Here is a 27,051-nt window from a genome sequence, read left to right on the forward strand (position 1 = left end):
TAAATTTTTTAAGTTTTATTTTATAAAATATCCTTACATAAATAAAATTTTAATCTTGAAAGACATTTTTAATACTTTTTTTCTTAAAAAAATCCATAGCATATTCGAAATATTTTTTCAAAAATTTAATTCTAGTATCAAAATTTCATTCCCTAATACATTTATAAAAAGTATTTTAAAATTGAGTTTAATCTTTTTTGTTATGTATTTAATTTAATTGAAAAATATTTTGCACAAAGCATTTCAATTTTTTGTTGAGAATCTGAAAGTAATTTTATTCAAATTAAATAAAATTATTATAGATAATAAACTTTTTTAAATTATTTAACATAATTATCTAAGTTGGAATAACACACCGGTTAATGAACAGTGCTTGGTGATTATTTAATGTATTTTTTATACCGAATATTTGAGAGATTAGGGTTTGAAGTGTAATGTGTTGTTTTGAAGAATAAAAAGAAAGAGAATTAAGGGTTTGGCAAGAGAGAGTAATGGGAGGAAAGGGAAAAAGAAGAAGAGAGAAAAACTACAGGGCTGCTCATGGTGGCTACACTGGCCTCCCTCCTCCACCTGATGCTTCTAAACATGACGCTTTGCCCTCCAAACTTCGTCAAATCATCTCTTTCACACAAAACCCAACTGGTCCTTCTTCTTCGCCTTCCTCTCTCACCTGCCATCTCTTCTTTTTTGTGTTTCTCATTCCTCTATTATATATTCAGGGGCGATTGGGTTTTCAAATGACAAGAAAAACGTTGGTGGGCATGCCCAAAATGTAATCTTTCATCGCCTTTTCTCTTTTAATTTGTGGCTCATCGTTTATTTATTTTGATTGTCTATGAAGTCTTATGAATTGGTGACAAAAGGAGACTCTGGTTCATTGAGTTGTGGTTGCTGTAAGAATTTGTTTGCTTAGGCTATGTGAAGTTGTTGCTTTGCTTCTTGTAAATGAATTGTGGGATGTGTGTAATACCTGGCATTTTGTGGGGGGTACCCCTTTACTGTTTTTTTTTATCAGCGGTACCCCTTTAATGTAATTTACTTTAGCTGATAAAAGAAAAATCTGAGAACATGATGCCTTTGTTGGCTCCGTTACTGTAGAGATTGATTTATAACTCAGTGAGTCTTGAATTGGATCATCTTGCACATTACACAATTATTATTTTCTTTGCACTTTCATTCAATGTTTTAAGTTGCGGCGGCCATTGTGGTTTCATTGCAATCTTTGATGTTGCGGGAAATTGTGGTTTTAAAGTGAATCTTGATTTGATCATGTTGTTGATGTTGCGGCTGAAATCCTGGTCACAGACCCTTTTTTTTTAAAACCTTGCTTCCATTGTTTATCACCTATAAGATAATTTAAACGTATAGTCTGTCCTATTTATGTCCTAATCTTTGTATGGGTATTTATTGGATGATTATTTTCTCTGTGCAGAAGACTGCCTTAAAGGACACAGGTGATGTTGAAACTGTAGATGTCAAACAGGGGATCTCTAATGGACAATTGAAGGCACCTCAACTTCTGGATAGGAGTGAAGAAAAGCGTATGGAAAGTGGTGGTGTTGACAAGAAAAAGAAAAAAAGAAAGAGGAAGGAGGTTAAAGATCTCAGGTTTGAAATGGAAGTGGATAAAACAAGCTCCCAGTTAAAAAGAAAGGAACGTAAGAAAAAGTAAGTGAGAAAAAGCCCTCATATTTGTCCGTTTTTATTGAGTTTAGAGAGATGCCGTTTGTGTTTTTTATGTGAAATCTATTTACAGCTGAAGTACTTATTTACTTATCAGTTTTTGTTAGCATTGCATTTCCTTTAAATGCATGCGGTGCATTAAAAAAGAGTATAAAGTCCTAGTAATATTATATATTACTAAGACTTTATACTCGTTTTTTAATATTGTAACATTGATGGATTTGTGGTTGTATCCATGTTGACACCTTTATTAACATTGATGGATTTTAAATTTCAAATGAGACTAGCTTTTTTCTTTTTTGTTCAGTTTATTTTTTGGAGACATTAATTAAGGGTGAGATTATACTGGACTTTTTTTACCAATGCTTATTATCCTTATAGAACATACATGCATGCGTAGACAAATAATTACTTTTTGTTATCTTTGAGGTGGTTTATATGACATTTGATGTTGAACATGTGAAATTTCTTTACACAAAAAGAATAACACAGGACATTGCTTTAGTTTAGTGTAATCTCAATCATCATAAATTCTTTCAGGTATTTCGAAGCAAAAAAGAAGAAGCACAAAAAATCCAATGAAGAAAAAATGGACTTCCCTGGACAAGAAAAAATAAAATTTGGAGATATTGTACAAGCCCCACCAAAGTTAGCTGTTCCTCCTAAGGTAAGTACTTGAACATGTTAGCTTTCTAAAATGGACCAGGCCATTCATATTTGAGTAAAATGTTTTTCTTGTGTAATGAAGGCATTCAAGAATGCTTCTCAAGAGAGACTTAGACTCCAGGCTATAGAGGAATACAGGAGTCGCAAAGGATGGGCGTCAAGGCCAGGAAGTCACCTTCCACCTCCTGCGACTACTTTGGACCCTTAAATCACTCTCAGCATGTTGTGAAGCATACTATGCTTACCTGAACTAGTCTTGGATATCATGCAGAGTACTCATGAACAAAGAAACTGTCATGGCTATTTCATTTTTTCTTGGAGTATCTTCATTCAGAGACAATTTATGGGTTCTTATGGGAAGTATGGTCTGACGACACATTTGTACATGTGTGGAAGTTATTTGTTACACTTTACAATCTATGCAAAGCCAATTATTGAGCTGATAGGATAGCTAAATTTTGTTAGAATATAAAGAAAATATCAACTCAAGTCGCCATTTAGATTTTGTATCTCCAAATATTCTTTAATCTATTTTTTCCTTGGTTAGCTTTCGGCTTTGCTCTAACTGGAAAATATAAACTCATGAGTTCCATCTTAAATCGTGATAAATCAAACCCAACTCTAACGTAGTAGAACATTTCTGCATGCGTTCTCAGTCCTTCAAAAATCAACCTAAATAAAAAAGCATGAGATGGAATGAACTGTTGGAGGTTTAAGTATTTAAATTTAAAAAGGATTAATAAAGCAGGCACCCTATCCTAAAGTTATATTAGTGAGAAATATACTCATATTTCTCTCATATTAAATATACGTCCAGATAAATTCAGGAGCATAACTCTAATATATAATTGAGATAGTTTGAACTCGAAGTGGTTGGAGCCCTCTTTAAGGTTACCCCAAATTGCTCATTCATGTTCATTGTTCTGGAATTAACCCATCAGCTAGCTTCCATTCAAAGTTATGAACAAGGGATGCCACCATTAAATGCATTGTTCTGTGAGCTAATGGCAATTCTGTTGCCTGTCCCACAGGGTATGAATTCAAAATCGTGCCCTTTAAAATCAATCTCACGCTCCAAAAATCTTTCAGGCTTAAACACTTCTGGGTTCTCCCTTGGATCTCGTCCCATGGCCCACACATTGACTAAGACTTGTGCATTTTTGGGAACCTTGAAGCCATATATGGTTACCATTTCATCACACTTGTGGGGTACTAAAAATGGACCTGGAGGGTGCAAACGAAGGGTTTCCTTCACCACTGCTCGTAAAAATGGCAACTTTAAGATGTGTGATTCTTCAATTGTTACATCTTTTCCAATTGCTTGAGATAACTCTTTTCTTTTGTCAATTTTACCTGGATTACGTAGCAGCTCTGCCATCATCCATTCAACCGTGTTTGATGTAGTGTCAATCCCACCCACAAGTAAATCCTACTAATACAATATTATCTCAATACTCAGAGATATATACCTACAGTAATAGGAAAAGGTGAAAATTAAAGATTAAATGCATGTAAAAAAAAAAAGTGAAATTCAGAGATGAAGGTTATACAAAATGCATAGTGATTGGATCACTTGCTGATTTCTCATGAGTGAATTAAAATTAGAATTTATGTGGAAAATATAAAATAATAATGATCAATGAATATATACATAATTTGGTCCAACAAATGTATTAAGGGCTGGGCAACAAATTAATCATTTAAGAAAAAAATGATTATACAAAAAAAATCCAATCACAATTCACGAAAGTATAAAAATACTTTGTCCAGTATGACTATTAAACTCTTTAAAAATCATGTACATTACAATCATTAATTAAGGAACTTTATTTAAATACAGAATTGAAATTAACTTATAGAATTGAAATTTGACCAATATTGCAATTTGTTGGCGAAGGATTTGAGTGGAATCAAGCACTTGTGGGGAGAATATTTTTGTAGCACAAACTCTTCTAAGGTTCCTCCATTTGGGTGATGGTGGCATAAACACAACAGAATATTTGTGATGGTCAAGTGCATGGAGTGAATGTGGGATTGTCCTACTAGAAAAGACTTGGCCATTTTCATGCAATACTTGTTTACCTACTTGAGGAGAGGAGATTATTATGGTAGTTATGCTGCTAAGTTTAAAGTCATAAGAGGTCCATAAATTCTAGAAAGTTAGGTTGCTGCTTTGTGCGGATTTGTGGCAATTTCCAAGATGTTTCCTATGATAGAAAAATGGTGGCCCGGGTGGAAGGTTGGTAGATTCTGGAGTATGGTTGAATAATTTAGGGATGAAGATAAGAATGGTTTCACTCACAAAGGTAATAAGCAGAAGTATTGTTTGGTAGTCCATGGCTTAAGCTTTTGACCTCTAGATATTTTCGATATAGTCCTATATCGTACTTATTTATACAAAGGAAAAACAAATAGAAAAATAGTGGTAGAGAAATACATCCTTTTAGCTAGAGACTTTATAATCACGATTCACAAATTTATCACAGGTTTAGTAAATGAGTTGCACACAGTGACGGACCTACATTGGATTGAGGGTGTACACTTGCACTCCCTCATTTTTTAAAATTCACTAAATATGTAAATAAAATCTTATATTTTTATATTTTATTTTATTTATATTTATATAATTAAATCCATTAATTTTATTTTTTATAATTTGTACCCACTAACTTAGGGTCTTTGAATCCGCCACTGGTGACAGAGAAATTATTCCTTTATTGATATTTTGTTTTGTTTTGTGTAAGTAGAAAAATGAAGGAAAAGAAAGAAAAAAACATGCAATTGAACAATAAATTAAAAAAAAAAAAAAAAGGAATCTCGAGACGGATTGTTAGATGAGTGGCTTCTATTTTTCCATGTGGTGTACTACATTCATGGAACTGGATTGCCTATTTTGTTAGATATGGGGAGTGTGCGTCTCAGTGTTTCCTATCAGATTTGTTAATTGGGTTTCAGCTTCGTACAACCACTAGTGAAATAGGCTTTTAAATATTTATTGGTTGTTCAAAATTATTTTTTCCACTGCCAAATAAATGGTGGAGTTGAAGGAGTGACACCCATTGTGATTTTAAAGGTGAAGTAAACAAGTGATTGTCATAATACAGCATTTATTTAGTAAACTATACTGATATATATCTTTCCCATATTCATAAGTATATTTTTTTTTTTACAGTAATAAACTTATGTACTTTCATTCATAATCAAATCACCAACATTAGGGAATATGATAATAAAACTGAAGACAAGAATGGGATGGAGTCTAGCAAGACTATGAACAACATTTGCTTGTCTTCTTACAAAATCTAAGTGAAAGGATTGATTGTTTGACAACATGGTTCGACATTCCGACATCAGTACTCCAGCTTCAGATGAATCTTCTTTACTGATATGGCATTTGTCTACCATTACTCTGCAATGGGATTCGAAATAAACCTCCCAAAGGCACAGGTCTGAGGCAAAGTTAAGCGAAGACCATAAGGCCCAAGCCTCACCTTCCAGGACCTTCATAAGTAAATTGTTATAAAACACTGTTAATGAATACATAGCATAGTCATCATATACTCATATATAAATCCCTCTTCATAGCATTACTATATATAATTAGTCGTGCTTGATTGGAATAGGTTGAACTCGAAGAGGTTGGACCTTCTTCAAGGTTAACCCGAATTGGTCCTTCATGCTTATGTGTTCTGGCATTAACCCATCAGCTAGCTTCCATTCAAAGTTGTGTACAAGGGATGCTACTATTAGATGCATTGTCCTGTGAGCTAATGGCAATCCAGGGCATATCCTTTTGCCTGCCCCATAGGGTATGAGCTCAAAATCATGACCTTTAAAATCAACCTCACACTTCAAAAATCTTTCAGGCATAAAAATTGTTGGATTCTCCCAAATGGTTGGATCTCTTCCCATGGCCCACACATTGACCAAGATTTGTGCATTTTTAGGCACATTGAAGCTAGATATGCTTACCATTTCATCACACTTATGGGGTACTAAAAGTGGACCTGGCGGATGCAAGCGAAGAGTTTCCTTCACCACTGTTACATATTTTCCAACTGTTTGAGATAACTCTTTTCTTGATTTTACCAATTTATCTGGGTTGCGTAGCACCTCTGCCATAATCCATTCCACCGTGCTTGACGTTGTGTCAATCCCAGCAACAAGTAAATCCTACTAATGCAGTATATTTAATCTCAAAACTCAATAAAATACACATGTATATAGTATTAGGAAAAGGTGCAAACTAATGATTAAATTCATGTAAAAAAATTAAGAAAAATTTAAATTAAGGTTATAAAAAAGCATACTGATAGGATCATTTTGCTGGTTTCTTGTGAGTAAATTAAAGTTAAAACAGATGACACTATCAATTAATTAATAGTGGACGAATACTTAACTTGGTCCTCAAAAGTATAAGGGCATCATACTAATCCCTTAAAAATCCTGGACAAGTAATAATTTAGACTAAATTGATGTTTCAATATACATTGAGCAACTAATTTGATGGATATTACAAATATACATAGAAATTTAATTTATATAATTTGATAACTTTTAAAAGTATGGAAGAAGTATATATGATATGTAACACGATTTAAGTAGGACATCTGTTTTTAGTCAAAATAATATAATTAATCTTAAACTATTTAAATTGTTAATAAAACTTTTGAAGGTGCGACGATGAAATATGTGTAGTTCAATTCTTTTAAATTATTTTTAGTTTCATTTAATTCAGTTAAGTTTTCTCAAAATATGTCTCAAAACTTATAAAAATACTTGCATATTACTCATCAATCAGATGATCCTATTAATAATGACATTCAAACTCGTATCCTTATAAGATATGAATTCTTATCAACTAGATCAATTTTTATGGATAAATACTTACCATTTTAGTTTTTAAGTTAATTAATATATCTTTTATGAAATTGATAAATTTTCAAATCCTACTAGCCGTGAAACAAACATAGCCAAATATCCAGTTCAACAAGGAACCCGACCCAAGCAGTAATCGCATGAAATTATAAACGGGTCAGACTACCCAAATTTAAGTGTTGGGATCCGACCCGAAAATTAGAAGGGAAAAACATTGTGAAAACGGTGCGTACGTCGTTCAAATTAACTCCCCTTTTTCCGGCCCTAATTTGAATTTGTGCGCCATTCCAAAACCAGTGCAGTGAAAATCACGTATCTGCAATGGAAATTCTGTATTCGAAGCTCTACGACAAGTACACCAAACTCAAGGTTTGTTCTTTCATCGATAACCAACGCAGGTTATTAGGCTTTGTCACTGATTCTTCGTTTTCTTTCTCTTTGCAGTCTAAGAAACTCTCCGATTTGGATCACATAAACAAAGAACAAGAGGGTAAATTCGTGAATTACTTGACCGGTACGTTTCTTCTCCATTTCTTTTCGCGTGAATTCTCCGAAGAACAACGACGAATGAACGTGTTCTGAATTTCGAAGACTTTTGAGTGTTGCAGCTGCGGAAGAGTTGATAGAGCACTTGAAGAGCGAGAAGGAAGGGCTTGTTGAACAAGTCAATGAGTTGAGAACTGAATTTTCTTCACTTAGGCACGTTTTCCACAATGGAGCCTCTTTTTTTCTTTTTCTTTTATTTCTTTTGGTTTAAACATATAATTTAGCCGCTGTTCATGCCATGGATTCTCAATCTGGTCCTTACGCATAACATTTTATTAAATTGGCCCCTATATGTGCAAATGTTACCGTTTTGATCCCCATATGTGGAAACATTGCCAGTTTGATCCCTGTTGTCATACTTTAACAGTTAAGCTTCTTATATATTCTTAATTCGGTCTACACTTATAGGGACCAAATTAAGAATGCGCTACATTTATAGGGACCAAATTAAGAATGTGTAAGAGAGTTAATGGTGGTAGGAACCAAATTCCGAATCCGCAGTATTGGAACGAATTATATGTTTAACCTTTTCTTTTTTAATTTTTTTTTCTGTTGTGGATTTTAAAGGAATGGTTTGTTTTGTTTGTTTACTCAAATGTGTTACTTTAAATTTCAGGGCTGCCAAAGAGAAAGAGGTTGCGGATTATCAAAAGCTTTTGATGGAGGAAAAAGAAAAAAGTGAGGCTCTCGATTGTTTTTGTGGTTCCTGAAATTAAAGTTAAATGCTTGTTCAATAATTGTAGTACGGATGTTTACAAAGTTTTTATTTCAGTTCCTGATGCACATGAATACTTCTTACAGGATATTAAATAATTATAAGGTTTGAGATGTTTGGAGTTTAACCAAAACATTATAATAAGTTGCTTAAATAAAAGAATTTCTGCATGTATGTGGGTGATTTATTTATTTTTTTGGATAGCTACCTAATTAATCTTTTTCTTCGGAACTTTTGTGGGAATCTATATTCAATGTTGGAGTTTGACTAATGTTTCATTGCATCTTTTTGTGAATGTAAGTTCACCTCAGTATTTGAATTCCCATCGCTAAATGTATCTCAATTTCATGTGTTCTACTTCTCTATTGATTATTTGGGTGTGAACTTTTGGCAGATGAAGCTCTTTCTGAAGAAGTTGAGAAATTGCTAAAGCTTCACCAGGAAAGAACATCTCATGTTTTATATAATAACAGCAAGATCAAGACCGTAGATGATCAGTTTAAGGCAAACTCTAACAGCTCATCTATAAGAATGACAAGAAAACATACAAAGCAGATTGCTTTGGAGAAAGAAGCAAGGTCAATATCTTTGGAAAATGAAGGTAATTCTGTGGAGAGAGAGTCAACACCAAATGCCTGCAAGGAGACTGTTTCTGACAATGTGAGTATTTAAAACCCTAAAAATGGAATATACAAGTATGTGTTTATCTATATATATGCATTCCATTTAATTCATTTGGGTGGAAAATGAATGACCTTAATATGCTGACATTTTGTTGTTAAAAAGCTGTTGGAGTGTTGTACCAAGGCTAACGATCGATCAGGTTGGTGTTAAAAATTGTTATTCATGCTTTATTTGTGAATTGTTTGGTTGGGGTTTTGGTATCTTTTATATATCCTTCGTTGGGTTTTACAGGCATTGATTTACATGAAAGTGGTCATGGTAACTGGCTTATTCAAACTCTTTTTGAGTATGCACTGAGCATGAAATTATCCTTGGATTATCAAGCAGGACGAATATGCCTGTCTGCACTGCATGGATCAAGCGGTAAATCATAATTTTGGATTGTAACTGATTTCTTTCTCTTATTATTTCTTAATCTTTTTATAACTTGTTTCAGTTAACAGTTTGTTGGAATATTAATAATTGGCTAGATTGTTTCAATCTGGATATAGTTTTGGAATTCTGATGGCTTGTTTGGTGGTCAAGACTCAACATATGATTAGGATGGATAGGATAAGATCATAAGAAGGCAAGATAAAAGTAGAAAAGGAAATGGGCATAATTAGCTCTTTCCTATCCAATGTGTAAGCACACCAAATAACCTAACATATAGTAACTATAAATTGCATACAAATAACAAAATTTCCCTTACCTAAAGGTAAAAATAGGGAAAGTTACGGCCTTACTTGGGATTTATTTTTTTAAAATAAGAGAGTATTGAAATAGGACACAGATCATAATTGTGCAATGAGAATAAAAACACATTGCGACAAGATAGAGAGAAAGGGTGAAGATACTCTGCTCATTATCTGTACCACAGAGTCTCAGACACACAGTTGCCGGTGAAATTTATTCTCAGTTCAGTAAGACCTTTGTTTCATTCTTGGGTCTTTCTTTGACAAAGCTGATCTTGGTTCTATGTTTTAAATAAAATTCTAGCCATTTAACATTTTGCAGATATGTAACTGCTTGGTTAACATGTTTCTTTTATTGCAACCATGTTAGGTTACTCCTTCAGTTTATCGTGGATCGGCAAATCACCTGGAGAGGAGGAAGCAGAAGCAGAGCTGCTGTACCATGTTATATCTCTAGGCACATTTGAAAGAGTGGCACCAGAATGGATGAGGGAGGACATCATGTTCAGCCCAAGCATGTGCCCCATCTTCTTTGAAAGGATATCTCGTGTTATAAAGTTGAACCACTAGTGTTTTTTTGTATCATTGATCTGCCGAATGTGTATTTACTGTACATACTAACTGATTAATTTTTATTTGGAGAACATTGAGTTTTGTGTGTAGATTTGCTAGTTTCTCTCCAATCCCATTTCATATGCCATTTGCAAATTCAAAGAATTTGTTAGGTTATTTAGTAGACCTATAAATGGTAAGAAAATACGTTTTTGAGGATGAAAAGTGGAATATTTCTAAATTAGCATGACAAAAGTAAGATAGTTTTTTTTTTTTGGCTTAATTACTGTTTAAGTCCTTCAATTTGGGGTATGTGCTTTTTCAATTCCTAAAATTTTAATTTTTTTTTTTTGAATTTTGACAAATTACTCTTTAATTTTTGGCATAATAAATTAATATTTTGTGGTGATTTTTAATTATCATAAATTAATTTTTTTTACATTGTAAAAATATCACAAATTATTAAAAAAACTGTCTCAAGAGTGCTAAAAATCATGTTAAAGTGTGAATTATGTAAGGAAAAAAAGTAATTTGTCAAAATTCAAGAACTAAGAAAAATACTTTTAAATTTTAGGAAGTAAAACAAACATCCTCTTAAATTTAGGACTAAAATAATAATTAAATTTTCTTCGTTTAAGAACTACAATTGTATTTTAAAAAAACTTGAGAGAAAAAAAAAACATATTTATTCTATTCTTTAATTAAAATGAAAAAACAGATTGAAAATATAAAATTGTATTATATTGTGATTTAATACAAAAGTATTATATATTATAAGTTTGTTACACGATTTATTATATTTATCAATTTTTACACTAATTACCTCAAAATTCATCAGTAATTTTTATTTGACAGTGTCAAAGATATTACACTGGCCATGCATAAAAATTAATTAGACTCTATTAAAAATTATTTTAAACTATAAATATCAAATTAAATAAAATCCCAACATTGCACCAAGTAATGTAGGCAGTTATTAATATCATAAAAAAATTCTAAACATCCAGTTATTCCTTTGCTTACACAATATACTTTTATGATATTAATAACTGGATGTTTATAATTTTGCACCGAAGCACGTCATTGTCGTGGCTGTTTGAGGCTTTGAGCCAAGCAAGCTTCCACAGTATACTTTGGACGATGAGTTTATTTAAATTTATTTTTTACAAAAAAGTTTTTTTAATAAAATAAAAAAAAATTATTTTTTAAAAAAGTATTTATTTAAATTATTTTTACTTAAAATAAATATTTTTTTAATAAATAAATCTTATCTACTTTAAAATTGCTTTCTTTAAACAAGCTCACCTTTTTTTTTTTGTCAAACCTAAAGTCTAATCTAAATAAGCTAAACGCACGCGAACTGAAATCGGCTTTTGCGAGTGATGAAAACACAGAATCGCGTTTGTAACTGAGGAATGAGTTTCTTGCAGGGAATAATTGATTCCTTCAACTCCATCTTCACACATGATAACAACAACAATTATCACAACACCAATTCTCCTTCTTCTTCTTCCTCAACGAATCGAATGGAAGCTTCTCCTCCTCCTTCGGTTTCGAACGAGCGCGTTGCATACAAGCTCAAAGGCTACTTCGATTTAGCAACGCAAGAGATCGCGAAGGGCGTTAGGGCAGAGGAATGGGGCTTGATCGACGACGCGCTTCTTCACTACCGTAACGCGCACTCGATCCTCCTCGAAGCTAATTCAACTCCCGTTCCTTCCTACATCACTACCAGGTTCTCGCAATTTCGCGCCGATTAGGTGTTTCTTCGATGACGAGAAAGTAGGGTTTGTGTTTATGAGTTCTAATAATATGAATGTTTTTTGGTTGATGGAAACTGTTAAAGTGAACAGCAGAAGGTGCAATCGTATCGAGAGAAGATATCTAAATGGCAGAGTCAGGTTTCTGAGAGGTTGCAGACTCTCGCTAGACGAGCTGGCAGCTCATCTGCAAATCAGGTATGAATGTAGTTGGTGGTTAGATTTTCAAAGTAGGTGTTGTTTGCAGAGTGATTAATTTTTTGGTTTTGTGGTTCTGAATTCTGAAATTTGAGGTTGGCATTGCAAAGTGCCACTTTAAGGAATATATTAACTGTTAAAACTGCATTATCTCTTTTCCATGATGTTGTAGACTTTTGGTTTTTTTTTTCCAAAGCTATTGATGTTTTACAATTCAAATTCTCGTTAACTAAACTAACGAGACTGGATCAACTGACATGGGTTTATTTCAGCTTAACCTGTTGTCTGGAGTTTGAGCTTTGAGTTCGTGGTTGCGCTAAAAAAAGTCTCAATTAATTTTTTTTCCACTTATTCGTCCTATTTATCGACTGTTACAATAGAAGTTTATCACAATTAATGAGATATTAAATAAGGTACTTAGTCTCAATTAATTTTTTTTTCCACTTATGCGTCCTATTTAACTACTGTTACAATAGAAGTTTATCACAATTAATGAGATATTAAATAAGGTATTTAAATTCAAAAGTAACGATATTATTTTTACTTATATTAAGTTCTTCTTGTGTGTTGCCCTTAAACATCAATAGATATTCAATGGAGGTGGTGTTTTGTATCATAAAGAGGGGATTTGGATTACTTCCATGTAGGCAGTTATACTTGTATTTTTAAGAAGTAATTATGTTGGCTAATGGTCAGACTTCAGAGCCTTTGGACTTTTCTGCAAGCCTGTTAAATTACAGTCATTGAATGTTCTCGCTTTATATTGGCCATAGCGTACTAGTTTTATGAATATGATTATAATGAACCTTTAATGTTTTTTCCCTCAAAAATGTTTGCAGAGCACCTCAAAACTTGGTCAAACTGCTGCCGCTCCAATTAAGACATTGAGTACTAGAAAAAATGTGTTACAAAAGCCCCCTCAAAGAGGAGGTCAGGTGAATAAAGTTGGAAGCCCAAAATCTAGTCAAGCATCTGGTGTAAATTATGATGACAAACTAGTTGAAATGATTAACACTGCCATAGTAGATAGAAGTCCTTCTGTTAGATGGGAAGATGTTGGTAAGAATCTATGCACATTTGCTTCTATATTTTATATACTATCATTTCTTTGATTATTAGTGTGGAAATGCAGCTGGGCTTGAAAAGGCAAAGCAAGCTTTAATGGAGATGGTCATTTTGCCAACTAAAAGAAGAGACTTGTTTACGGGACTTCGAAGGCCAGCCAGAGGTAATGCCTTAGGACCTCATTGCATTTGGTTATATATTGGATCATGGTGAAAGTTGTGGAATGAAAAGGCCAAATATTGAAATTGCTGAACATTTTTTGTTCTAGGTTTGCTTCTCTTTGGTCCGCCTGGTAATGGAAAAACCATGCTTGCCAAAGCAGTGGCTTCAGAATCACAAGCAACATTTTTTAATGTCACAGCAGCTTCCTTGACATCAAAATGGGTATGTCTCTATCTGTGTATCAGTCGGAATTATAAGGTTTTAAGTATAGAGGGAGGAAAGGGAAATAAAAGAAAATTTATACATGGAAATTTGACTTTTTAATTGATTTGATATGATGTGTTATATGTGTTACAAAATCCTTATTTAAACTACTGCTAGGTATGATTACAAATCATGAAACATTAGAAAATATGGAAGTTAATCCCAAACAGGTAGTCCTAATCCTAGATATTCTGAATTATTTTAAAATTAAAATCAAGATATTTTTGGATAATTTTTCATATATTCTAGCAGTATCCTTGTTTAACTCATTTATTTCTTATGTTAATATGTTTAAGTAATGGTTAATTGGTTATGACTTCAGAAGTTTCTCCATGATTAATTGTGCTCAATAGGTGGGTGAAGCTGAAAAGCTTGTCCGGACACTATTCATGGTAGCTATATCCAGACAGCCATCTGTAATTTTCATTGATGAGGTATTTCTCATGTATAGATAGAGAAATTGCTCTCCCCCCTACTATATATGACTAGAAAGACATCATAGAAGAATATGTTTAGGAATAGGAAATTCTTTTTAGCTTGCTTTAGAAGCAATGAACCACTTCAGAATCAATTCTCCTGGAGCTTTGTTTGATAACTATTTGAAGTTTTGAAAAATGTCCAAATGTTATCTGCATTTCAACTATTTTTGTTTGAAGCTTGGTTCAGAGCACAACATTAATTGTTGAGAGAAAGAAAACAAGAAACATGTGATGAATTCTGTGTCAATTACACAGTGAAGGCTATTATATACAATAAGTGTCATGTCATAAATACAAAGATTACAGCCATCCAGACCTAATTATCTTGATTACATAATAATAATAATATATCCACACACCCTATTTACTGTATTTCTAACCATTTTCATTGAACTATTATTCTTGAAGAGCATAGAGGGCTTGTTTTAAAATGATGTGGCTAAGGATCCCTTTTGATAAAAGTTGTATCTGGTAATTTTATCTTCTAACAGAATTAGGTTAATGACTTGAAATATTTATTAAGATTGGTGATGCATATAAGCAAGTGTCAATTTATTAGTGAAACAAAGATTATTTCTTTATCACATTAGTCTGCCCTGGTTTCTAGCACTCTCAGTCTCAGGGTGACCAGCTCACCAGCATTATCATTGATTGTCCCAAATTCTATAGTGTAAAGTTAATAAGTCGTGCTACGTTGTTGTGTTTAACTATTAGTTTTATTTTCCTGAAGCCATGCTAGTTAAATAGGAGAATTTATAAAGCAGAAAGAAAAGGTTGTATTCTCTGCATCTCAATTTTTTCTCTGTTCATAACAATAGTAATTTTCTTTCTTAACTGATAACAGATTGATAGTATAATGTCAACAAGGTTGGCAAATGAGAATGATGCCAGCAGACGATTAAAATCTGAATTTCTTATCCAGTTTGATGGGGTGACCTCCAATCCTGATGATATTGTGATTGTAATTGGTAAGCGATATATCTGAAGATACTTGATCATTCTGTTTCTAAAAATGAGCATGATTTAGAATTTAGATCCAGTACAGTGGTAATTAACAGAATAGCATGTATAGTGCGATTATAATTGGTAGGTGGGCTTTTGGCCTGTTCCAGAAATAGCTGTTTAATCTCATCTATTGGAACATCATGAGGCCATTACACAATGATTATATTTTCCTCTCTTTTAAATTCAGCTGTATCTCACATTTTGTGATATGTTAAGAACAATATTAATTCCTTTATTAGGTGGCTTGCATTGTAATCTGTCCTCCTAAAAGCTGTATATGATGAATGCAAAACTGATTTTAGCTATTGTAGATGTGGAATTGCTTGCTTTATCTTTTTCTTTTATTATTTCACAATATTATGTGAGTTTGAATATAGATAAGTGAATCCTATAAATCTGTTAGTCTTACTAAACTCATAAATTTCATTTTCCTTCTTAATATAGGTGCAACAAATAAGCCACAAGAATTAGATGATGCAGTTCTTAGGAGACTGGTAAGAATTTCTTTAATGTCCTATACTGGAAGTGTAGAAAATATAATTTCAGAATGTCATGTTGCTGATGTGATTTTCAAATGATAAATGTTTATCACTGTTAGATATAAATGATCTTCTAGTTTTATTCTCATTGATATATATAAATATATATATATATATATATATATATATATATATAATTTTTTATTGCTTGAGCTGATAGTGTGAAATATCGTACAGGGATATTTTTTTATTTTATTTTTAAAAGGCTAGGTTACCTTAAGTAATGGATAAATAATGTGATTCTATCATTGTCTTGAATAGTGGTTTTCAAATGGTCATATGAAATAGAAACCCTTTCATTGATGATATTATGTTGCATATACTTTGCTAATTGAAGTATTGAGCATGTCTGTATTTAGTAGTATACCATAAACTTCTATTCTAAAAATCAGTATTCTCTTCTATGTACCTTGACAAATTTCTTAGACTCCTAGCAATTGCTTCATAGGGAGCTTCTAATTGCATGGCAATATGGCCTTCATGTACTTCCTTCCCCTGGACTTATGTTCTCGGTTATGATTCCTCTTACAACATTTCTGAAATGTTGTGCAGAAAAACTGATTAGTCTTCAATAAAACAAATAAAGCACTTGAACTATATTTTTCGAGAGACATGTCATTTGTGCCCATTGAAATCTATGCATGATTGTTTGCCATGGATAGTGATTATAATGATCTTTGAATCACATGCTGCTTCTCTACTTACTCTATTCTTGGGTTTGCTGTGAAATCTTTACTAGGTAAAGAGAATATACGTACCTTTACCAGATGAAAATGTTCGGAAGCTTCTGCTGAAACACAAACTCAAGGGTCAAGCATTCTCCTTACCTAGTAAGCAATTTGCTCATATTTTATGCTTTGTGATACTTCTTTTGATTTTTATACACTGGTGCTAGAGTGTATTTCCTGGTTATTTATTCTCCTAATGTATTCTGGTTTTATGGTGGCTGGCTTATAATTTATTTACTCTGGTTGTGTGAAACTTATTACCAAATTTGGACTAATTAGTTTACTTGTGTTATCAAGGATCCGACGTGCTAAATTTTTACTAACTGGTATTTTATGTTGCAGGTAGAGATCTTGAGAGGCTTGTAAAAGAGACTGAACGTAATATTTGTAGCTAAATTCGCATTTGCATGTTCCAAGTTTGAATCATGATGAGCAAGAAACTAGAATGTTGATATATTCTTTTCTTTTTTTTCCTTTTTAAATATGACCATAATGCTTGTTATTCTTGGTTTGCAGGATATTCTGGCAGTGATCTGCAAGCCTTGTGTGAAGAAGCTGCAATGATGCCAATTAGAGAGCTGGGTGTTGACATTCTTACTGTAAAGGCTAATCAGGCATGCTATGAAATACTATGTCTTTAGATAGGATTAGTATAATCTTGTAAATGAAAGCTAACTATATTCAGTTTTACCAGGTAAGAGGACTGAGATACGAGGATTTTAAGAAGGCAATGACTATCATTAGGCCGAGCTTAAACAAAAGTAAGTGGGAAGAGCTTGAGCGTTGGAATGAGGAATTTGGCTCTAATTGAAGTCATATTCTGATGCATATATATGCATCAAATTATTTTTTTAAAAAAAAACTGTGTACATAACTGAAATTAGACTAGACGAAGGCATCAAGGTTAGTAGCTAAAACAATGAATCAGGGTGCTTCTTATTTTGTTAATGGCTATCCTGAAATCCTATTCTAGCCGCTTGTCTCAAATGACTGCCTTTATTTATTTTTATTCTTTGTATATCTTTCTGATTACTATATCAAGTGATTGTAAATCCCTTCCCCCGGGGGTTTTCTGGGAAGAAAAAAGATTGATAAATTGCCCCGGAAATGAGGGGAGAAAGACATTGAAAACAAGGTTTTTTAAACATGGCAGTATATGAATTTTAAAGCTTTTAAATCGGAGTGTAGTAATTCTTTTTATTTTCTTTCTAGCTTTTATCAATAAAGTATAGTGATTCTTTAAGACTTAGTTGAACCAGGGTAATGAATTTGTCATAAACCTTGTTTTCGAGAGCATATTGGACATAATTTATGATGACGAGTCTATCTTTTACTTCACAACAAGTATACGTCTATTTCTTATATCTTTGGCTATTATTTTTCTCTTGTAGTTGTATGCATGAATTTAGTCGTTAAATATAAAATTTATTTCATTCAATTTTCACGAAGAAACCTACGTCTATTTACAAATCCTTTATTCTTATGTTTTAAAAATTAATGTAAAAATGTTTTGAAATTTAGTTAAAAAAATATTTAATACCATTTAACCAAATTATTTAGTTTTTATTAAAAAAAACTCAACTGCTCTAAACGGAAGTTGAGTGAATATTTTTTAGGTAAAAAAAAAAGAATTTATCTTTTTTTCTTTTATCATACTCCCCACTCTCTAGCTCAAGTTAGATGTCAAACACCTACTTTATTTTTTAACTTCTTATTTAAGAAAAAAAATCACCTAAATAGGATATTAAACAAATGAAGCTTATTCACGAAAAAAAGAGGGTAGAGGAGTGTCTAATATCAATGCACACGGTTATGCCTCAAATAAGGCCGAAGATACACATGACACACTATGATTGAGTTAAGTGTGAAACAGATTCTCATTTTGTATTCATGGCAATTGTGTGACAATATCTTCTAGCACAACTACCACCAATCCAAATTGGGCCCATGTGCTCCAGAATATGCTTTTAATCTCTTTTTTATTTGTTTCACATTCCAAAAGTTATAAAAGAAATTAAGTGAAACTTTCTTTTCCTGTTTAATTCTTTATGTAGAATCATTATCAGAATTGCCAGTAGAGAGACCGTACAAGAGTATAGCTATAGGTGGAGATGATGGAAATAATTAATATTTAAAAGAGTATGCATGTTTAACTATTATCATGTGTTGCACATGTTTAATAATATCTTAATTTTGCAATCAACATCAGATTATTAGTTTTAATAATTATTTAAATGATAATGAATTTATTGTTCAAAAGATTGTCAGTTTTTAATGTTATTGCACAAATTTACGAATTTCTTGTTATTAAACTTTAATATAAAAATGAGTTATCATCTATTTTCTATTAATAATAAAAACTTAATGGGTAAACGAATGAAAAAATTTGGTTTTTAGAGTCAAATAAATCCAATCCAATTTAATAAAAAAATTTGGTTTTCCAATTTTTTGATTCATTCATTTTTTGGGTTTTTGGATCCATTTTTTCGGTCCACATTGGATTATATCCATTCATGAACACCCCTAAAAAATCATTTTGTTAAAGATGGAAAGATGCATTGTGTGGATATTTTTTAAATAGTATACGCAAACTTATATCAAGAAAACAATAATATATATATACACTCCAAAATTACCTATAAATTAAGATTCAAACTGGAAGACGTGTTTTTCCTAATAATTAAGGGTATTGCTTTTCAGTTTTCTATGAATGCATAAAAGATTTTTGGTTTTTTTAGAAAATTTAATATGGTTATGGGATCAGATTTTGCAAGTTACCTCCAAAAACCTTTTTTCATGGCATCGTTCATAATATATGTCTAGTTTTTCTTTTCGCCTTTTCTTTTTACGATATTTGATTGGGTTATTTTTGAGAAAATTGATAACCATTGATAATTATTATGATTTTTTATAGCATTCACTTTTATTCTTTTACTCTATTTTCTTTATTGATAAAGAGGATAAAATTAAGGTTAAATTAGGTTTTAGTACTCTTGTTTATTTTTTAAATTCAATTTAATCTTCTAGCGTTTTTATTAGGTTCAATTTGATCTTTCATAATTGTAAAAAATCACACTTTATGACAATTCAAAATTGTCACTAAGTAATTTTAAATCGTTACAAAATACATATTTTTAAAAAAATAAATCAATTTTAAAAATTAAAGGATTAAAATAAAAAAAATTAAATGACTAAATTGAATCGATTTTAAAAATTAAAAAACTAAATAGAATGTCAAAAATATTAAAGAATCAAATTCAACCTAAATAATTAAAGGACTAAAAAAATAATTTAGCATAAAATTAAAAGCAAATCATTAATATTTGATTAGTGTTTTAAGAAGATAAATAGAAAAGGTACCGATAAACTAAACTGGGGGAGTATTGGAATGATCACATTGACCATGTAAGAGTTGAATTTGAAGCAGGTAAAAAGGGAACAAATTCATGATAACTAGTAACCGTTGGAAGAGGGTCAAAAGGATTGAGTGCTGAACTTTCAAACAAACAAACAGATAAGTTTATGTTTTCAAACAAACAGATAAGTGCATGCAGTATGTATGGTCTTGCTTGTACCACTTTCTCGTTTTTTAATTTAGCTAGCTCTCTCAAGGTACAAAGTTTCATACAAAGAAATGTATAACAAGTTGGCATATAATATTATTTTATATGATACTACTAAATGTAGTCAAATAGGATTCTTTTAGAGAAAAAATAGGGTAAATTATAATTTTAATTTCTAAATTTCTCAAAATTATAATTTTATTTTTTTATTTTAATTGTAATATTTGATTTTAGTCTTATAAATTGGTGATTTTGTTTCTCTTGATAAATCATTAATAAATAATTATGATTAATTGAGTTATTAGGTTATTTATAAATTAATCAAAAGTATTAATTATTAAAAAATTAAATGAAAATTTATTAATGTTTATTTTTTACAATTGTATTTCTCATCTTTTTCATAAACATTTCTTCTACCTTTATAGTCGTATGCGATTCTACTGGCAGTAATATCACATTAGGGTCAATAGTTTTTCATTAAAGTTTATAATAATTAATAATTTTTATTTAATTTATAATTAATTTAATATCTCTAATAATTATAATCATTAATTAATAACTTATGAAGAGAATCAAAATTACAAATTTATAAAATTAAAGAGACCAAATATTACAATTAAAAATTAAGAAAACCAAAATCATAAATTTAAAAAATTAGAAAAACTGAAATTACAACTCAACTATAAAAATGTGCATATCCCTTTTCCTATACGATATGGCAATAAGGACCGGTTTAATTAGTGAGATTAGCAAATTGCATTAGCACGAAATGATTTTGCCTCAAACAATAATATATGTTATAAATAACTAACAAGGATGATACTAAATGCCTTTTGAAATTAATTCGAATGCCAATAAATATTTAAAAGAAAACTTTGAACTAAATTTTAATTTAAACGAATAATATTTAAAATTGCATAAGATAAACATGTCACTTGTTGATTCGATTCATGCAGTCCCCCCCTCTTCAAAGGAAACTTAACTTTTATTCCCATTTAAATATATCAATATAGAAAATTAACTATCTTATACTTTTAAGTTTTAGCGACACAAATTTAATTTTTTTATAGTTATTTTTATACAAATTTGCAAAATAAATAACACATAAAAATGCATTCATTCTAGATAAATTTTAAAAGTTAAATTATATTGCTTGCATTGATCATAAATAGTGATAAAAATATACATTTATATAACACAAGTTATTACTATTTTAACGCATTTTGAATTTTATTCTTTCCAATGAAAATAATATTTGAATAATTTCCATTTAATTTGATTAGTACGTGCTTAATTAATAACACATTTCCCTTAATATACTATCTTTTACATTTCAATTTGCAATCGATGATGAATTCTTTTATTAATAAAAATAAGTTTTAATAGAAACAACTTAAAAAATAGTAATGTAAATGAAATATTAAATGTTAATTAAAATAATATTCATAAATATTTTATTGATAATGAATCGTTATTATATATTAATAGTTAAGTTTATAATTAAAAATAGTGTGAATATTTAAAATTAATGAAAATTAAAAGTTAATTTAAAAATTATAATTGATTTCATACGTGTATACATACTAGTAGTAGTACAATTAAATGTGCATTCACATAAAGAAAAAAATAAAATTAAATGTGTCAGTCGGCTAAGTTGGTAAAATAATACTACAAGTGAATGGAAATTTTTATAATCAATTTTGACTTTTGTCTTTTCCCTCTCTCCTCTTCACTACTCTATCCATGGATAATCTATTAATATGGATTCTTATTAATATTAAGTATGATTATTATTTGATAAATTCATGTAAAATCTATTAAATTGCACGAGTTTCTTTTTCATCTGATAAAGTTTACATAAAATTTAATCAACATTTTTTTCATAAAAATATGTTATTGGCAAGTCTTTTATTTTTATTTTGGTTACAAAAATTCTTCATAATTCACCCATAATCCTTCTTCATTCATCAAGACGACTCCCAAATCTTCTTCTATTTTTTTTTTATAATTCTAAATCTCTTTCTATTCTTGGTTACAAAACTATTAGCAGATACTTATAAATATATATATATATATATATATATATATATATATATATTTATATATTTTTAATATATTTTTTTTCCAATTTTCTAACATATTATCATATTATCGGTTAAGTGACAAATTCATAAAATATCACTATCACTTAATGAAATGTATTATTAGTATAAAAAACATAACCAAACAATTCTATTATACTCTGGTAAAGTTGGTAACGTTACAATTACAAAAACCCTTGCAGTGGTTTTCGAACTTAGAACTTTACAAACACACGCAAGACAGCGTTCCATAAGACCCCAAACACAATTTAAAAACTTTGAAAAACACAGAAGAATGGGACAAGGGCACACGAGTCATTTCACCAAAAGAGCAGCAACCAAGCCAACAAATGCCACGACCCCTCTTTCCATTTTCCAGCTGTGACCAAATCATCCTTGTCCCCCCTCACATGGCCCTCCACAACTTAACCATGGTTAGTTTATTACCATTCCCTTGTTAAAACCCGTTAATGCCAAAACACCCTACGACATGCATTGACTCATAGTAGTGCGTTACAATACTACTATGATCGATTGAGATGAAGGCTTCTCAAGGTTATAATCGAGATTTTGTATAATAATAATAAATAAAAAAGAGTTAATGATCGATTGTTACTTTATAGAATCAAGTTAGTTATTTAAAATGTGTTAACTAAAGAGGAAACACTGAAGTAGGATGTGTATTAAGAGTCTAAAGTATTTTTACATTATAATCTAATCAATAACTAATACTCCTACGTAAGCTTTTTGGTGGTCAGGATTTTTATGGTTAGTTTCTATTTATACCAGCAAGTGTTATAAATTAACAAATAAACTAAATCAATTATTTTTAAAATAACAACGAAAAAAAGTGTTATATATTAATAATATAAATTTTTTTACATGCTCATCCAATCATAATCCATCATATATAATATACTTGTTACTTGTTAAATTTTAAAATAATTTAAATGTTAATTTATTATCATTTATACTATTACAATATGTGTACATTTTGACATATTATATACTTTAGTATATATTTTTTTCTATATAGTATTTTCCTTTCAATCACACTATATTACATATAGTTACACTTATCTCACGAGTCGTGTATTTCTTTCAATACACTTTCTATCTCTTTATTGCAAGCAGATATCAATATCAATGTTCACCAATCTTTTTTGTATTATCTCATACTTTTACCATTTCTTGTGGATTAATTCAAAACTACTTTTAAAACAGAATTAAACTCTTTCTGCATTCATAGAGAAAATCGTAAACTAGTTCTTAACCAGTAAACCCCGACGTTAAAAGAAAAAAAAAACCGCGTATGCATGCTTTGTTTAATTAGTAATATATTCTCTAACATACTTTTCTTTAAAATTTAATATATTTTATCAATAAAAATTTATTAAAAGTAATAAAATTTGATAGATATTATATTATATTATATTATATTTAATGATGCTTTCTATTTTATATTTTTCAATAAATAATTCCAACAAATTAGAGAGATGTATTTAAAGAAATATGCTAAATAATATATTCCTAATATTTTTTTTAACTTCCTTTCCTTTATGTCCTTAAATCTTTAACCATGGTTAACCTAACCTAACCAGACTCTTCCATCCCATCTTTTAACTCCTTCTCTAACTTTTCACTCCCACTTCCCACTCTCTACTCTCTCCATCATGGCTCACCTGCTCCCCTTCCTCGTCCTCACTCTCCTCGCCGCCACCGCCTCCGCCCACAACATCACCGACATTCTCGCCGCCAACCCCGACTACAGCGACTTCAACGACTTCCTCTCCCAAACCGGCCTCGCCGGCGACATCAACACCCGCCAGACCATCACCGTCCTCGTCCTCAACAACGCCGCCTTCTCCGCCGTCGCCGCGAAACACCCCCTCTCCGTCGTCAAGAACCTCCTCAGCCTCCATATCCTCCTCGACTACTTCGACAACACAAAGCTCCACCAGATCACCAACGGGACCACTCTTTCCACCACTCTCTACCAAACCACAGGTAATGCCAACGGCAACGTCGGCTCCGTCAACATCACCGACCTCAAAGGCGGCAAGGTCGGCTTCGGCTCCGCGGCTCCCGGCTCCAAACTCGACTCCTCCTACATCAAATCCGTCAAAAGTATCCCCTACAACATCTCCGTCATCGAAATCAGCGCGCCGATAATGGCGCCGGGGATCCTCGCGGCTCCTCCTCCGTCAGCCGACGTTAACATAACGGCGCTAATCGAAAAAGCCGGATGCAAAACGTTCGCCTCACTTATCTCCTCTAACGGACTCATTAAAACGTTTCAGGCAACGGCGGATAAAGGTTTGACTATTTTCGCTCCTAACGATGAAGCGTTTAAGGCGAAAGGAGTACCTGATTTGAGCAAGCTCACGAACGCTGAAGTGGTTTCGCTCTTACAGTATCACGCAGCCGCTAAGTACCTTCCTGTTGGATCTTTGAAAACAACGAAGGATTCCATTAATACTCTCGCTTCCAATGGCGCCGGAAAGTTCGATTTGACCGTTTCCGTCGCCGGAGATTCCCTCACGTTACACACCGGTGTTGATTCGTCGAGGATTGCGGACACCATTCTGGATTCCTCTCCGCTTTCGATTTATTCAGTCGACAGCGTTCTTCTTCCGCAGGAACTGTTCGCGAAGTCGCCGTCTCCCGCTCCGGCGCCGGAATCGGTTTCTTCTCCTACTCCTGCACCGTCACCAGTGGCGGAAGCGCCTTCGCCGTTTCCCGCGTCGCCTCCGGCTCCCGCGGGAGAGAGTCCCGCTGGTGCTCCGGCGGAAGCGCCATCATCAGAAGCTGAGCGGAGTAGTTCCGCCGGTAAGAATGACGGGGTTCACGTGAAAGCTTCTGCGGCTCTCACTGTTGCAGTGTCTGCATTGTCTGCATTTGTGATTTCTGCTACTTTTATGTAATTTTAATATTTTATTGGTTTTGTTTTGTAAGTGTTTTTTTAGTTTTTTTTTTTAATTTGCGCTTTTTTTCCGGGATATTATTGGACGGGGAATTTGGTTTATTTATTTATTTTGTTATAAATTAATTCAGGCATGTGGTGATGTAGGGCGTGTTAGTTGTGTATTTTTATTTTAGTTTTAATTTCTGAGTTATGGAAGATTCTGGTGTTTTTTGGGTGGTGGTATCTGGTGTGGTGCTTTCTATTTAGTATTTTGTGGAATGGGTTATCCTCTGGGTAAGGGAAGGCCACGTGGTGGAGTATGAGTGGGTCCTACGTGTTTCCTTTGGTGCGGAGTGAGGACCATCGCATTTTAATGTGTGTGTGTTTTTTTTTATAGAACTCAGATCTGGTTCTGAGGACTGTGCGGCGAATAGTTTACATTTTCTGACATTTTTTTTTTAATATTCGTGAATGGTTTAGAAATCTAGGCGACGCACGCGCGAGTTTTTGTTGAAGATTTTAAACGCACTGATCCAATTTCTTTTGATTCTCTTTGTATTTGAAAAAATGGTGTTAGATTGTTAGCAGTTAGTATTGATATAATGAGAAGTATGACTTTATGATAGTTAACAATTAGTAAGATGTCAAAAATATTTCCTCTTGTGGAACTTTTTTATCTTCATTTTAAGATTTTGAACTTCGTCATTTTTTCTTGAATTTCAGCGGCAAACTAGCCATGTTAATTTAAATTAGTGTGATTGTGTCAACAAAACTTGTTTTGTTTAAATTTTAAAATAATTGCAAAGAGTCTCTCTCAATAATTAACTTGAAGTCGAGTTGTAGATGTTATTTAGGAATTCGGTGCTTTTAAAAGTGAATAAAAGTAAAGGAAGTAAGTTTAGTTCTTGATTGATAAATTAATAATTGATATATTTGTTATGTATGTGCACTAATCATTTTTTTGGTACATGACTTATTTTTCATCACAGATTACTTGATTTGTTCAGAGTTAAAATTGAATAGATAATAGGAAAAAAGTGACCATTTTATGATACTTTTAGGAGTTAATGTTGTGTTAAGGATGATTTCATAAAATTAGAGTAATAATTTGATTGTTGTTAACAACGTGGCGCATGTCACGCCATAATTTGATTCTTTTATAAAAGTTGAGTTTTGACCATCTCTTGTAGCTATGTTGTGCACTTGTGCTTGAGTGTGGCCACATGAATATGATACGAATCATGGAGATTTTTCTCTTTGGCTTTTAGGAAGTAATGTACTTTGGTTGCAGTTAGAGTATCATCAACAGACAGACAATTTCATCCTGACCTTTGGGTGTTTGTAAGAGATTTCTACTACCATTCTTCCAAAAAAGAATCACTAAATTGGAAAATTACTTTCTTGAAGCTTCAGTCATCATGATTATGTCCCATACTCATACAAATCATAATCTATTAATCTAGTCTTGTTGTGGACTATGTGCATGCCTTCATAATGACATTTTTCATTAGTAATATTTGGGAGGTTTTCTGGCACTCCTTTTTCTTATCTTCATAATTTCTGCTTTTTTTTTTCTTGATCTTTTAAAAAAAATGTTTTTGAAATTATTTTTTCTATTATAGAAACTAACTTTTGGAATATAAAAAAAAGTGGGAAGGTGCATAGAGGAAAAGGGAGTACAAGTAGAACTTCCTACGGTATTAAACTTGTACAACAAATGGGTAATGCAATTTTCTATATAATTAATTTACAAAGAAAGAATATAAATATAACACATGAGATAAAACATAAGTCTGACTTTTATTTTATTTTAGTAAGTAGTAAAAATTTCAGTAATGTAAAGCTGTCACAAAATGGAGGCATAAGAGTTAAAATATAAAAACAAAAATTGTTCACCTAAGAAA

The 27,051-nt window shown here is 31.8% G+C and overlaps 6 protein-coding genes and 1 pseudogene across 7 annotated transcripts; 4 read left to right on the top strand and 3 right to left on the bottom strand.

The window, feature by feature from the left end:
* Window positions 1–405: 405 nt before the first annotated feature.
* LOC100785748 (glutamic acid-rich protein) lies at window positions 406–2,895 on the top strand. Its single transcript, XM_003534552.3, has 5 exons — window positions 406–642; window positions 720–772; window positions 1,433–1,668; window positions 2,224–2,350; window positions 2,432–2,895. Exons 1-5 carry the CDS (start codon window positions 492–494, stop codon window positions 2,555–2,557), a joined length of 693 nt encoding a protein of 230 aa, XP_003534600.1. The 5' UTR covers window positions 406–491; the 3' UTR covers window positions 2,558–2,895.
* On the bottom strand, window positions 2,642–3,772 carry LOC106794282 (cytochrome P450 76T24-like; annotated as a pseudogene).
* Window positions 3,773–4,033: 261 nt separating this feature from the next.
* On the bottom strand, window positions 4,034–4,955 carry LOC100801255 (ferruginol synthase). Its single transcript, XM_014762435.3, is given in 3 exon segments — window positions 4,034–4,479; window positions 4,482–4,570; window positions 4,572–4,955. Coding segments are annotated over 3 exon segments (519 nt in total). The 5' UTR covers window positions 4,688–4,955; the 3' UTR covers window positions 4,034–4,165.
* Window positions 4,956–5,839: 884 nt separating this feature from the next.
* LOC100801799 (cytochrome P450 76T24) lies at window positions 5,840–6,486 on the bottom strand. Its single transcript, XM_026123624.2, has one exon. The coding sequence runs from the start codon at window positions 6,469–6,471 to the stop codon at window positions 5,950–5,952; it is 522 nt and encodes a 173-aa protein (XP_025979409.1). The 5' UTR covers window positions 6,472–6,486; the 3' UTR covers window positions 5,840–5,949.
* Window positions 6,487–7,438: 952 nt separating this feature from the next.
* On the top strand, window positions 7,439–10,587 carry LOC100786262 (RecF/RecN/SMC N terminal domain-containing protein). 2 transcript variants are annotated; one of them, NM_001317518.2, is made up of 8 exons: window positions 7,439–7,596; window positions 7,672–7,741; window positions 7,836–7,926; window positions 8,390–8,451; window positions 8,883–9,148; window positions 9,275–9,311; window positions 9,404–9,535; window positions 10,217–10,587. In NM_001317518.2, exons 1-8 carry the CDS (start codon window positions 7,549–7,551, stop codon window positions 10,414–10,416), a joined length of 906 nt encoding a protein of 301 aa, NP_001304447.2. In that variant the 5' UTR covers window positions 7,439–7,548; the 3' UTR covers window positions 10,417–10,587. The 2 variants fall into 2 exon arrangements, with proteins under 2 accessions (NP_001304447.2, XP_014617923.1); XM_014762437.3 differs by having other exon boundaries at window positions 7,446–7,596; window positions 8,889–9,148; window positions 10,217–10,487.
* Window positions 10,588–11,768: 1,181 nt separating this feature from the next.
* LOC100786789 (spastin-like) lies at window positions 11,769–17,772 on the top strand. Its single transcript, NM_001255358.3, has 12 exons — window positions 11,769–12,133; window positions 12,245–12,356; window positions 13,196–13,415; window positions 13,489–13,584; window positions 13,690–13,805; window positions 14,201–14,281; window positions 15,171–15,294; window positions 15,776–15,825; window positions 16,610–16,700; window positions 16,941–16,976; window positions 17,115–17,212; window positions 17,293–17,772. The coding sequence occupies exons 1-12, from the start codon at window positions 11,814–11,816 to the stop codon at window positions 17,407–17,409; spliced, it is 1,461 nt and encodes a 486-aa protein (NP_001242287.2). The 5' UTR covers window positions 11,769–11,813; the 3' UTR covers window positions 17,410–17,772.
* A 4,576-nt stretch (window positions 17,773–22,348) lies between these two features.
* On the top strand, window positions 22,349–25,363 carry LOC100787866 (fasciclin-like arabinogalactan protein 10). The gene has a single exon (XM_003534555.5). The coding sequence runs from the start codon at window positions 23,916–23,918 to the stop codon at window positions 25,164–25,166; it is 1,251 nt and encodes a 416-aa protein (XP_003534603.1). The 5' UTR covers window positions 22,349–23,915; the 3' UTR covers window positions 25,167–25,363.
* Window positions 25,364–27,051: the final 1,688 nt, after the last annotated feature.

This window comes from Glycine max, chromosome 9 (assembly GCF_000004515.6).
Source record: "Glycine max cultivar Williams 82 chromosome 9, Glycine_max_v4.0, whole genome shotgun sequence".
NCBI lineage: Eukaryota > Viridiplantae > Streptophyta > Magnoliopsida > Fabales > Fabaceae > Glycine > Glycine max.

Coding starts and splice junctions, on each gene's coding strand:
- LOC100785748 (XM_003534552.3), top strand. CDS start 492: ATGGGAGGAAAGGGAAAAAGAAGAAGAGAGAAAAACTACAGGGCTGCT. Junction 1,669..2,223: donor AGAAAGGAACGTAAGAAAAA/GTAAGTGAGAAA, acceptor AAATTCTTTCAG/GTATTTCGAAGCAAAAAAGA. Junction 2,351..2,431: donor AGTTAGCTGTTCCTCCTAAG/GTAAGTACTTGA, acceptor TGTGTAATGAAG/GCATTCAAGAATGCTTCTCA.
- LOC100801799 (XM_026123624.2), bottom strand. CDS start 6,471: ATGGCAGAGGTGCTACGCAACCCAGATAAATTGGTAAAATCAAGAAAA.
- LOC100786262 (NM_001317518.2), top strand. CDS start 7,549: ATGGAAATTCTGTATTCGAAGCTCTACGACAAGTACACCAAACTCAAG. Junction 7,742..7,835: donor ATTCGTGAATTACTTGACCG/GTACGTTTCTTC, acceptor TGAGTGTTGCAG/CTGCGGAAGAGTTGATAGAG. Junction 8,452..8,882: donor GATGGAGGAAAAAGAAAAAA/GTGAGGCTCTCG, acceptor AACTTTTGGCAG/ATGAAGCTCTTTCTGAAGAA.
- LOC100786789 (NM_001255358.3), top strand. CDS start 11,814: ATGAGTTTCTTGCAGGGAATAATTGATTCCTTCAACTCCATCTTCACA. Junction 13,416..13,488: donor TGTTAGATGGGAAGATGTTG/GTAAGAATCTAT, acceptor GTGGAAATGCAG/CTGGGCTTGAAAAGGCAAAG. Junction 13,806..14,200: donor CTTCCTTGACATCAAAATGG/GTATGTCTCTAT, acceptor TGTGCTCAATAG/GTGGGTGAAGCTGAAAAGCT.
- LOC100787866 (XM_003534555.5), top strand. CDS start 23,916: ATGGCTCACCTGCTCCCCTTCCTCGTCCTCACTCTCCTCGCCGCCACC.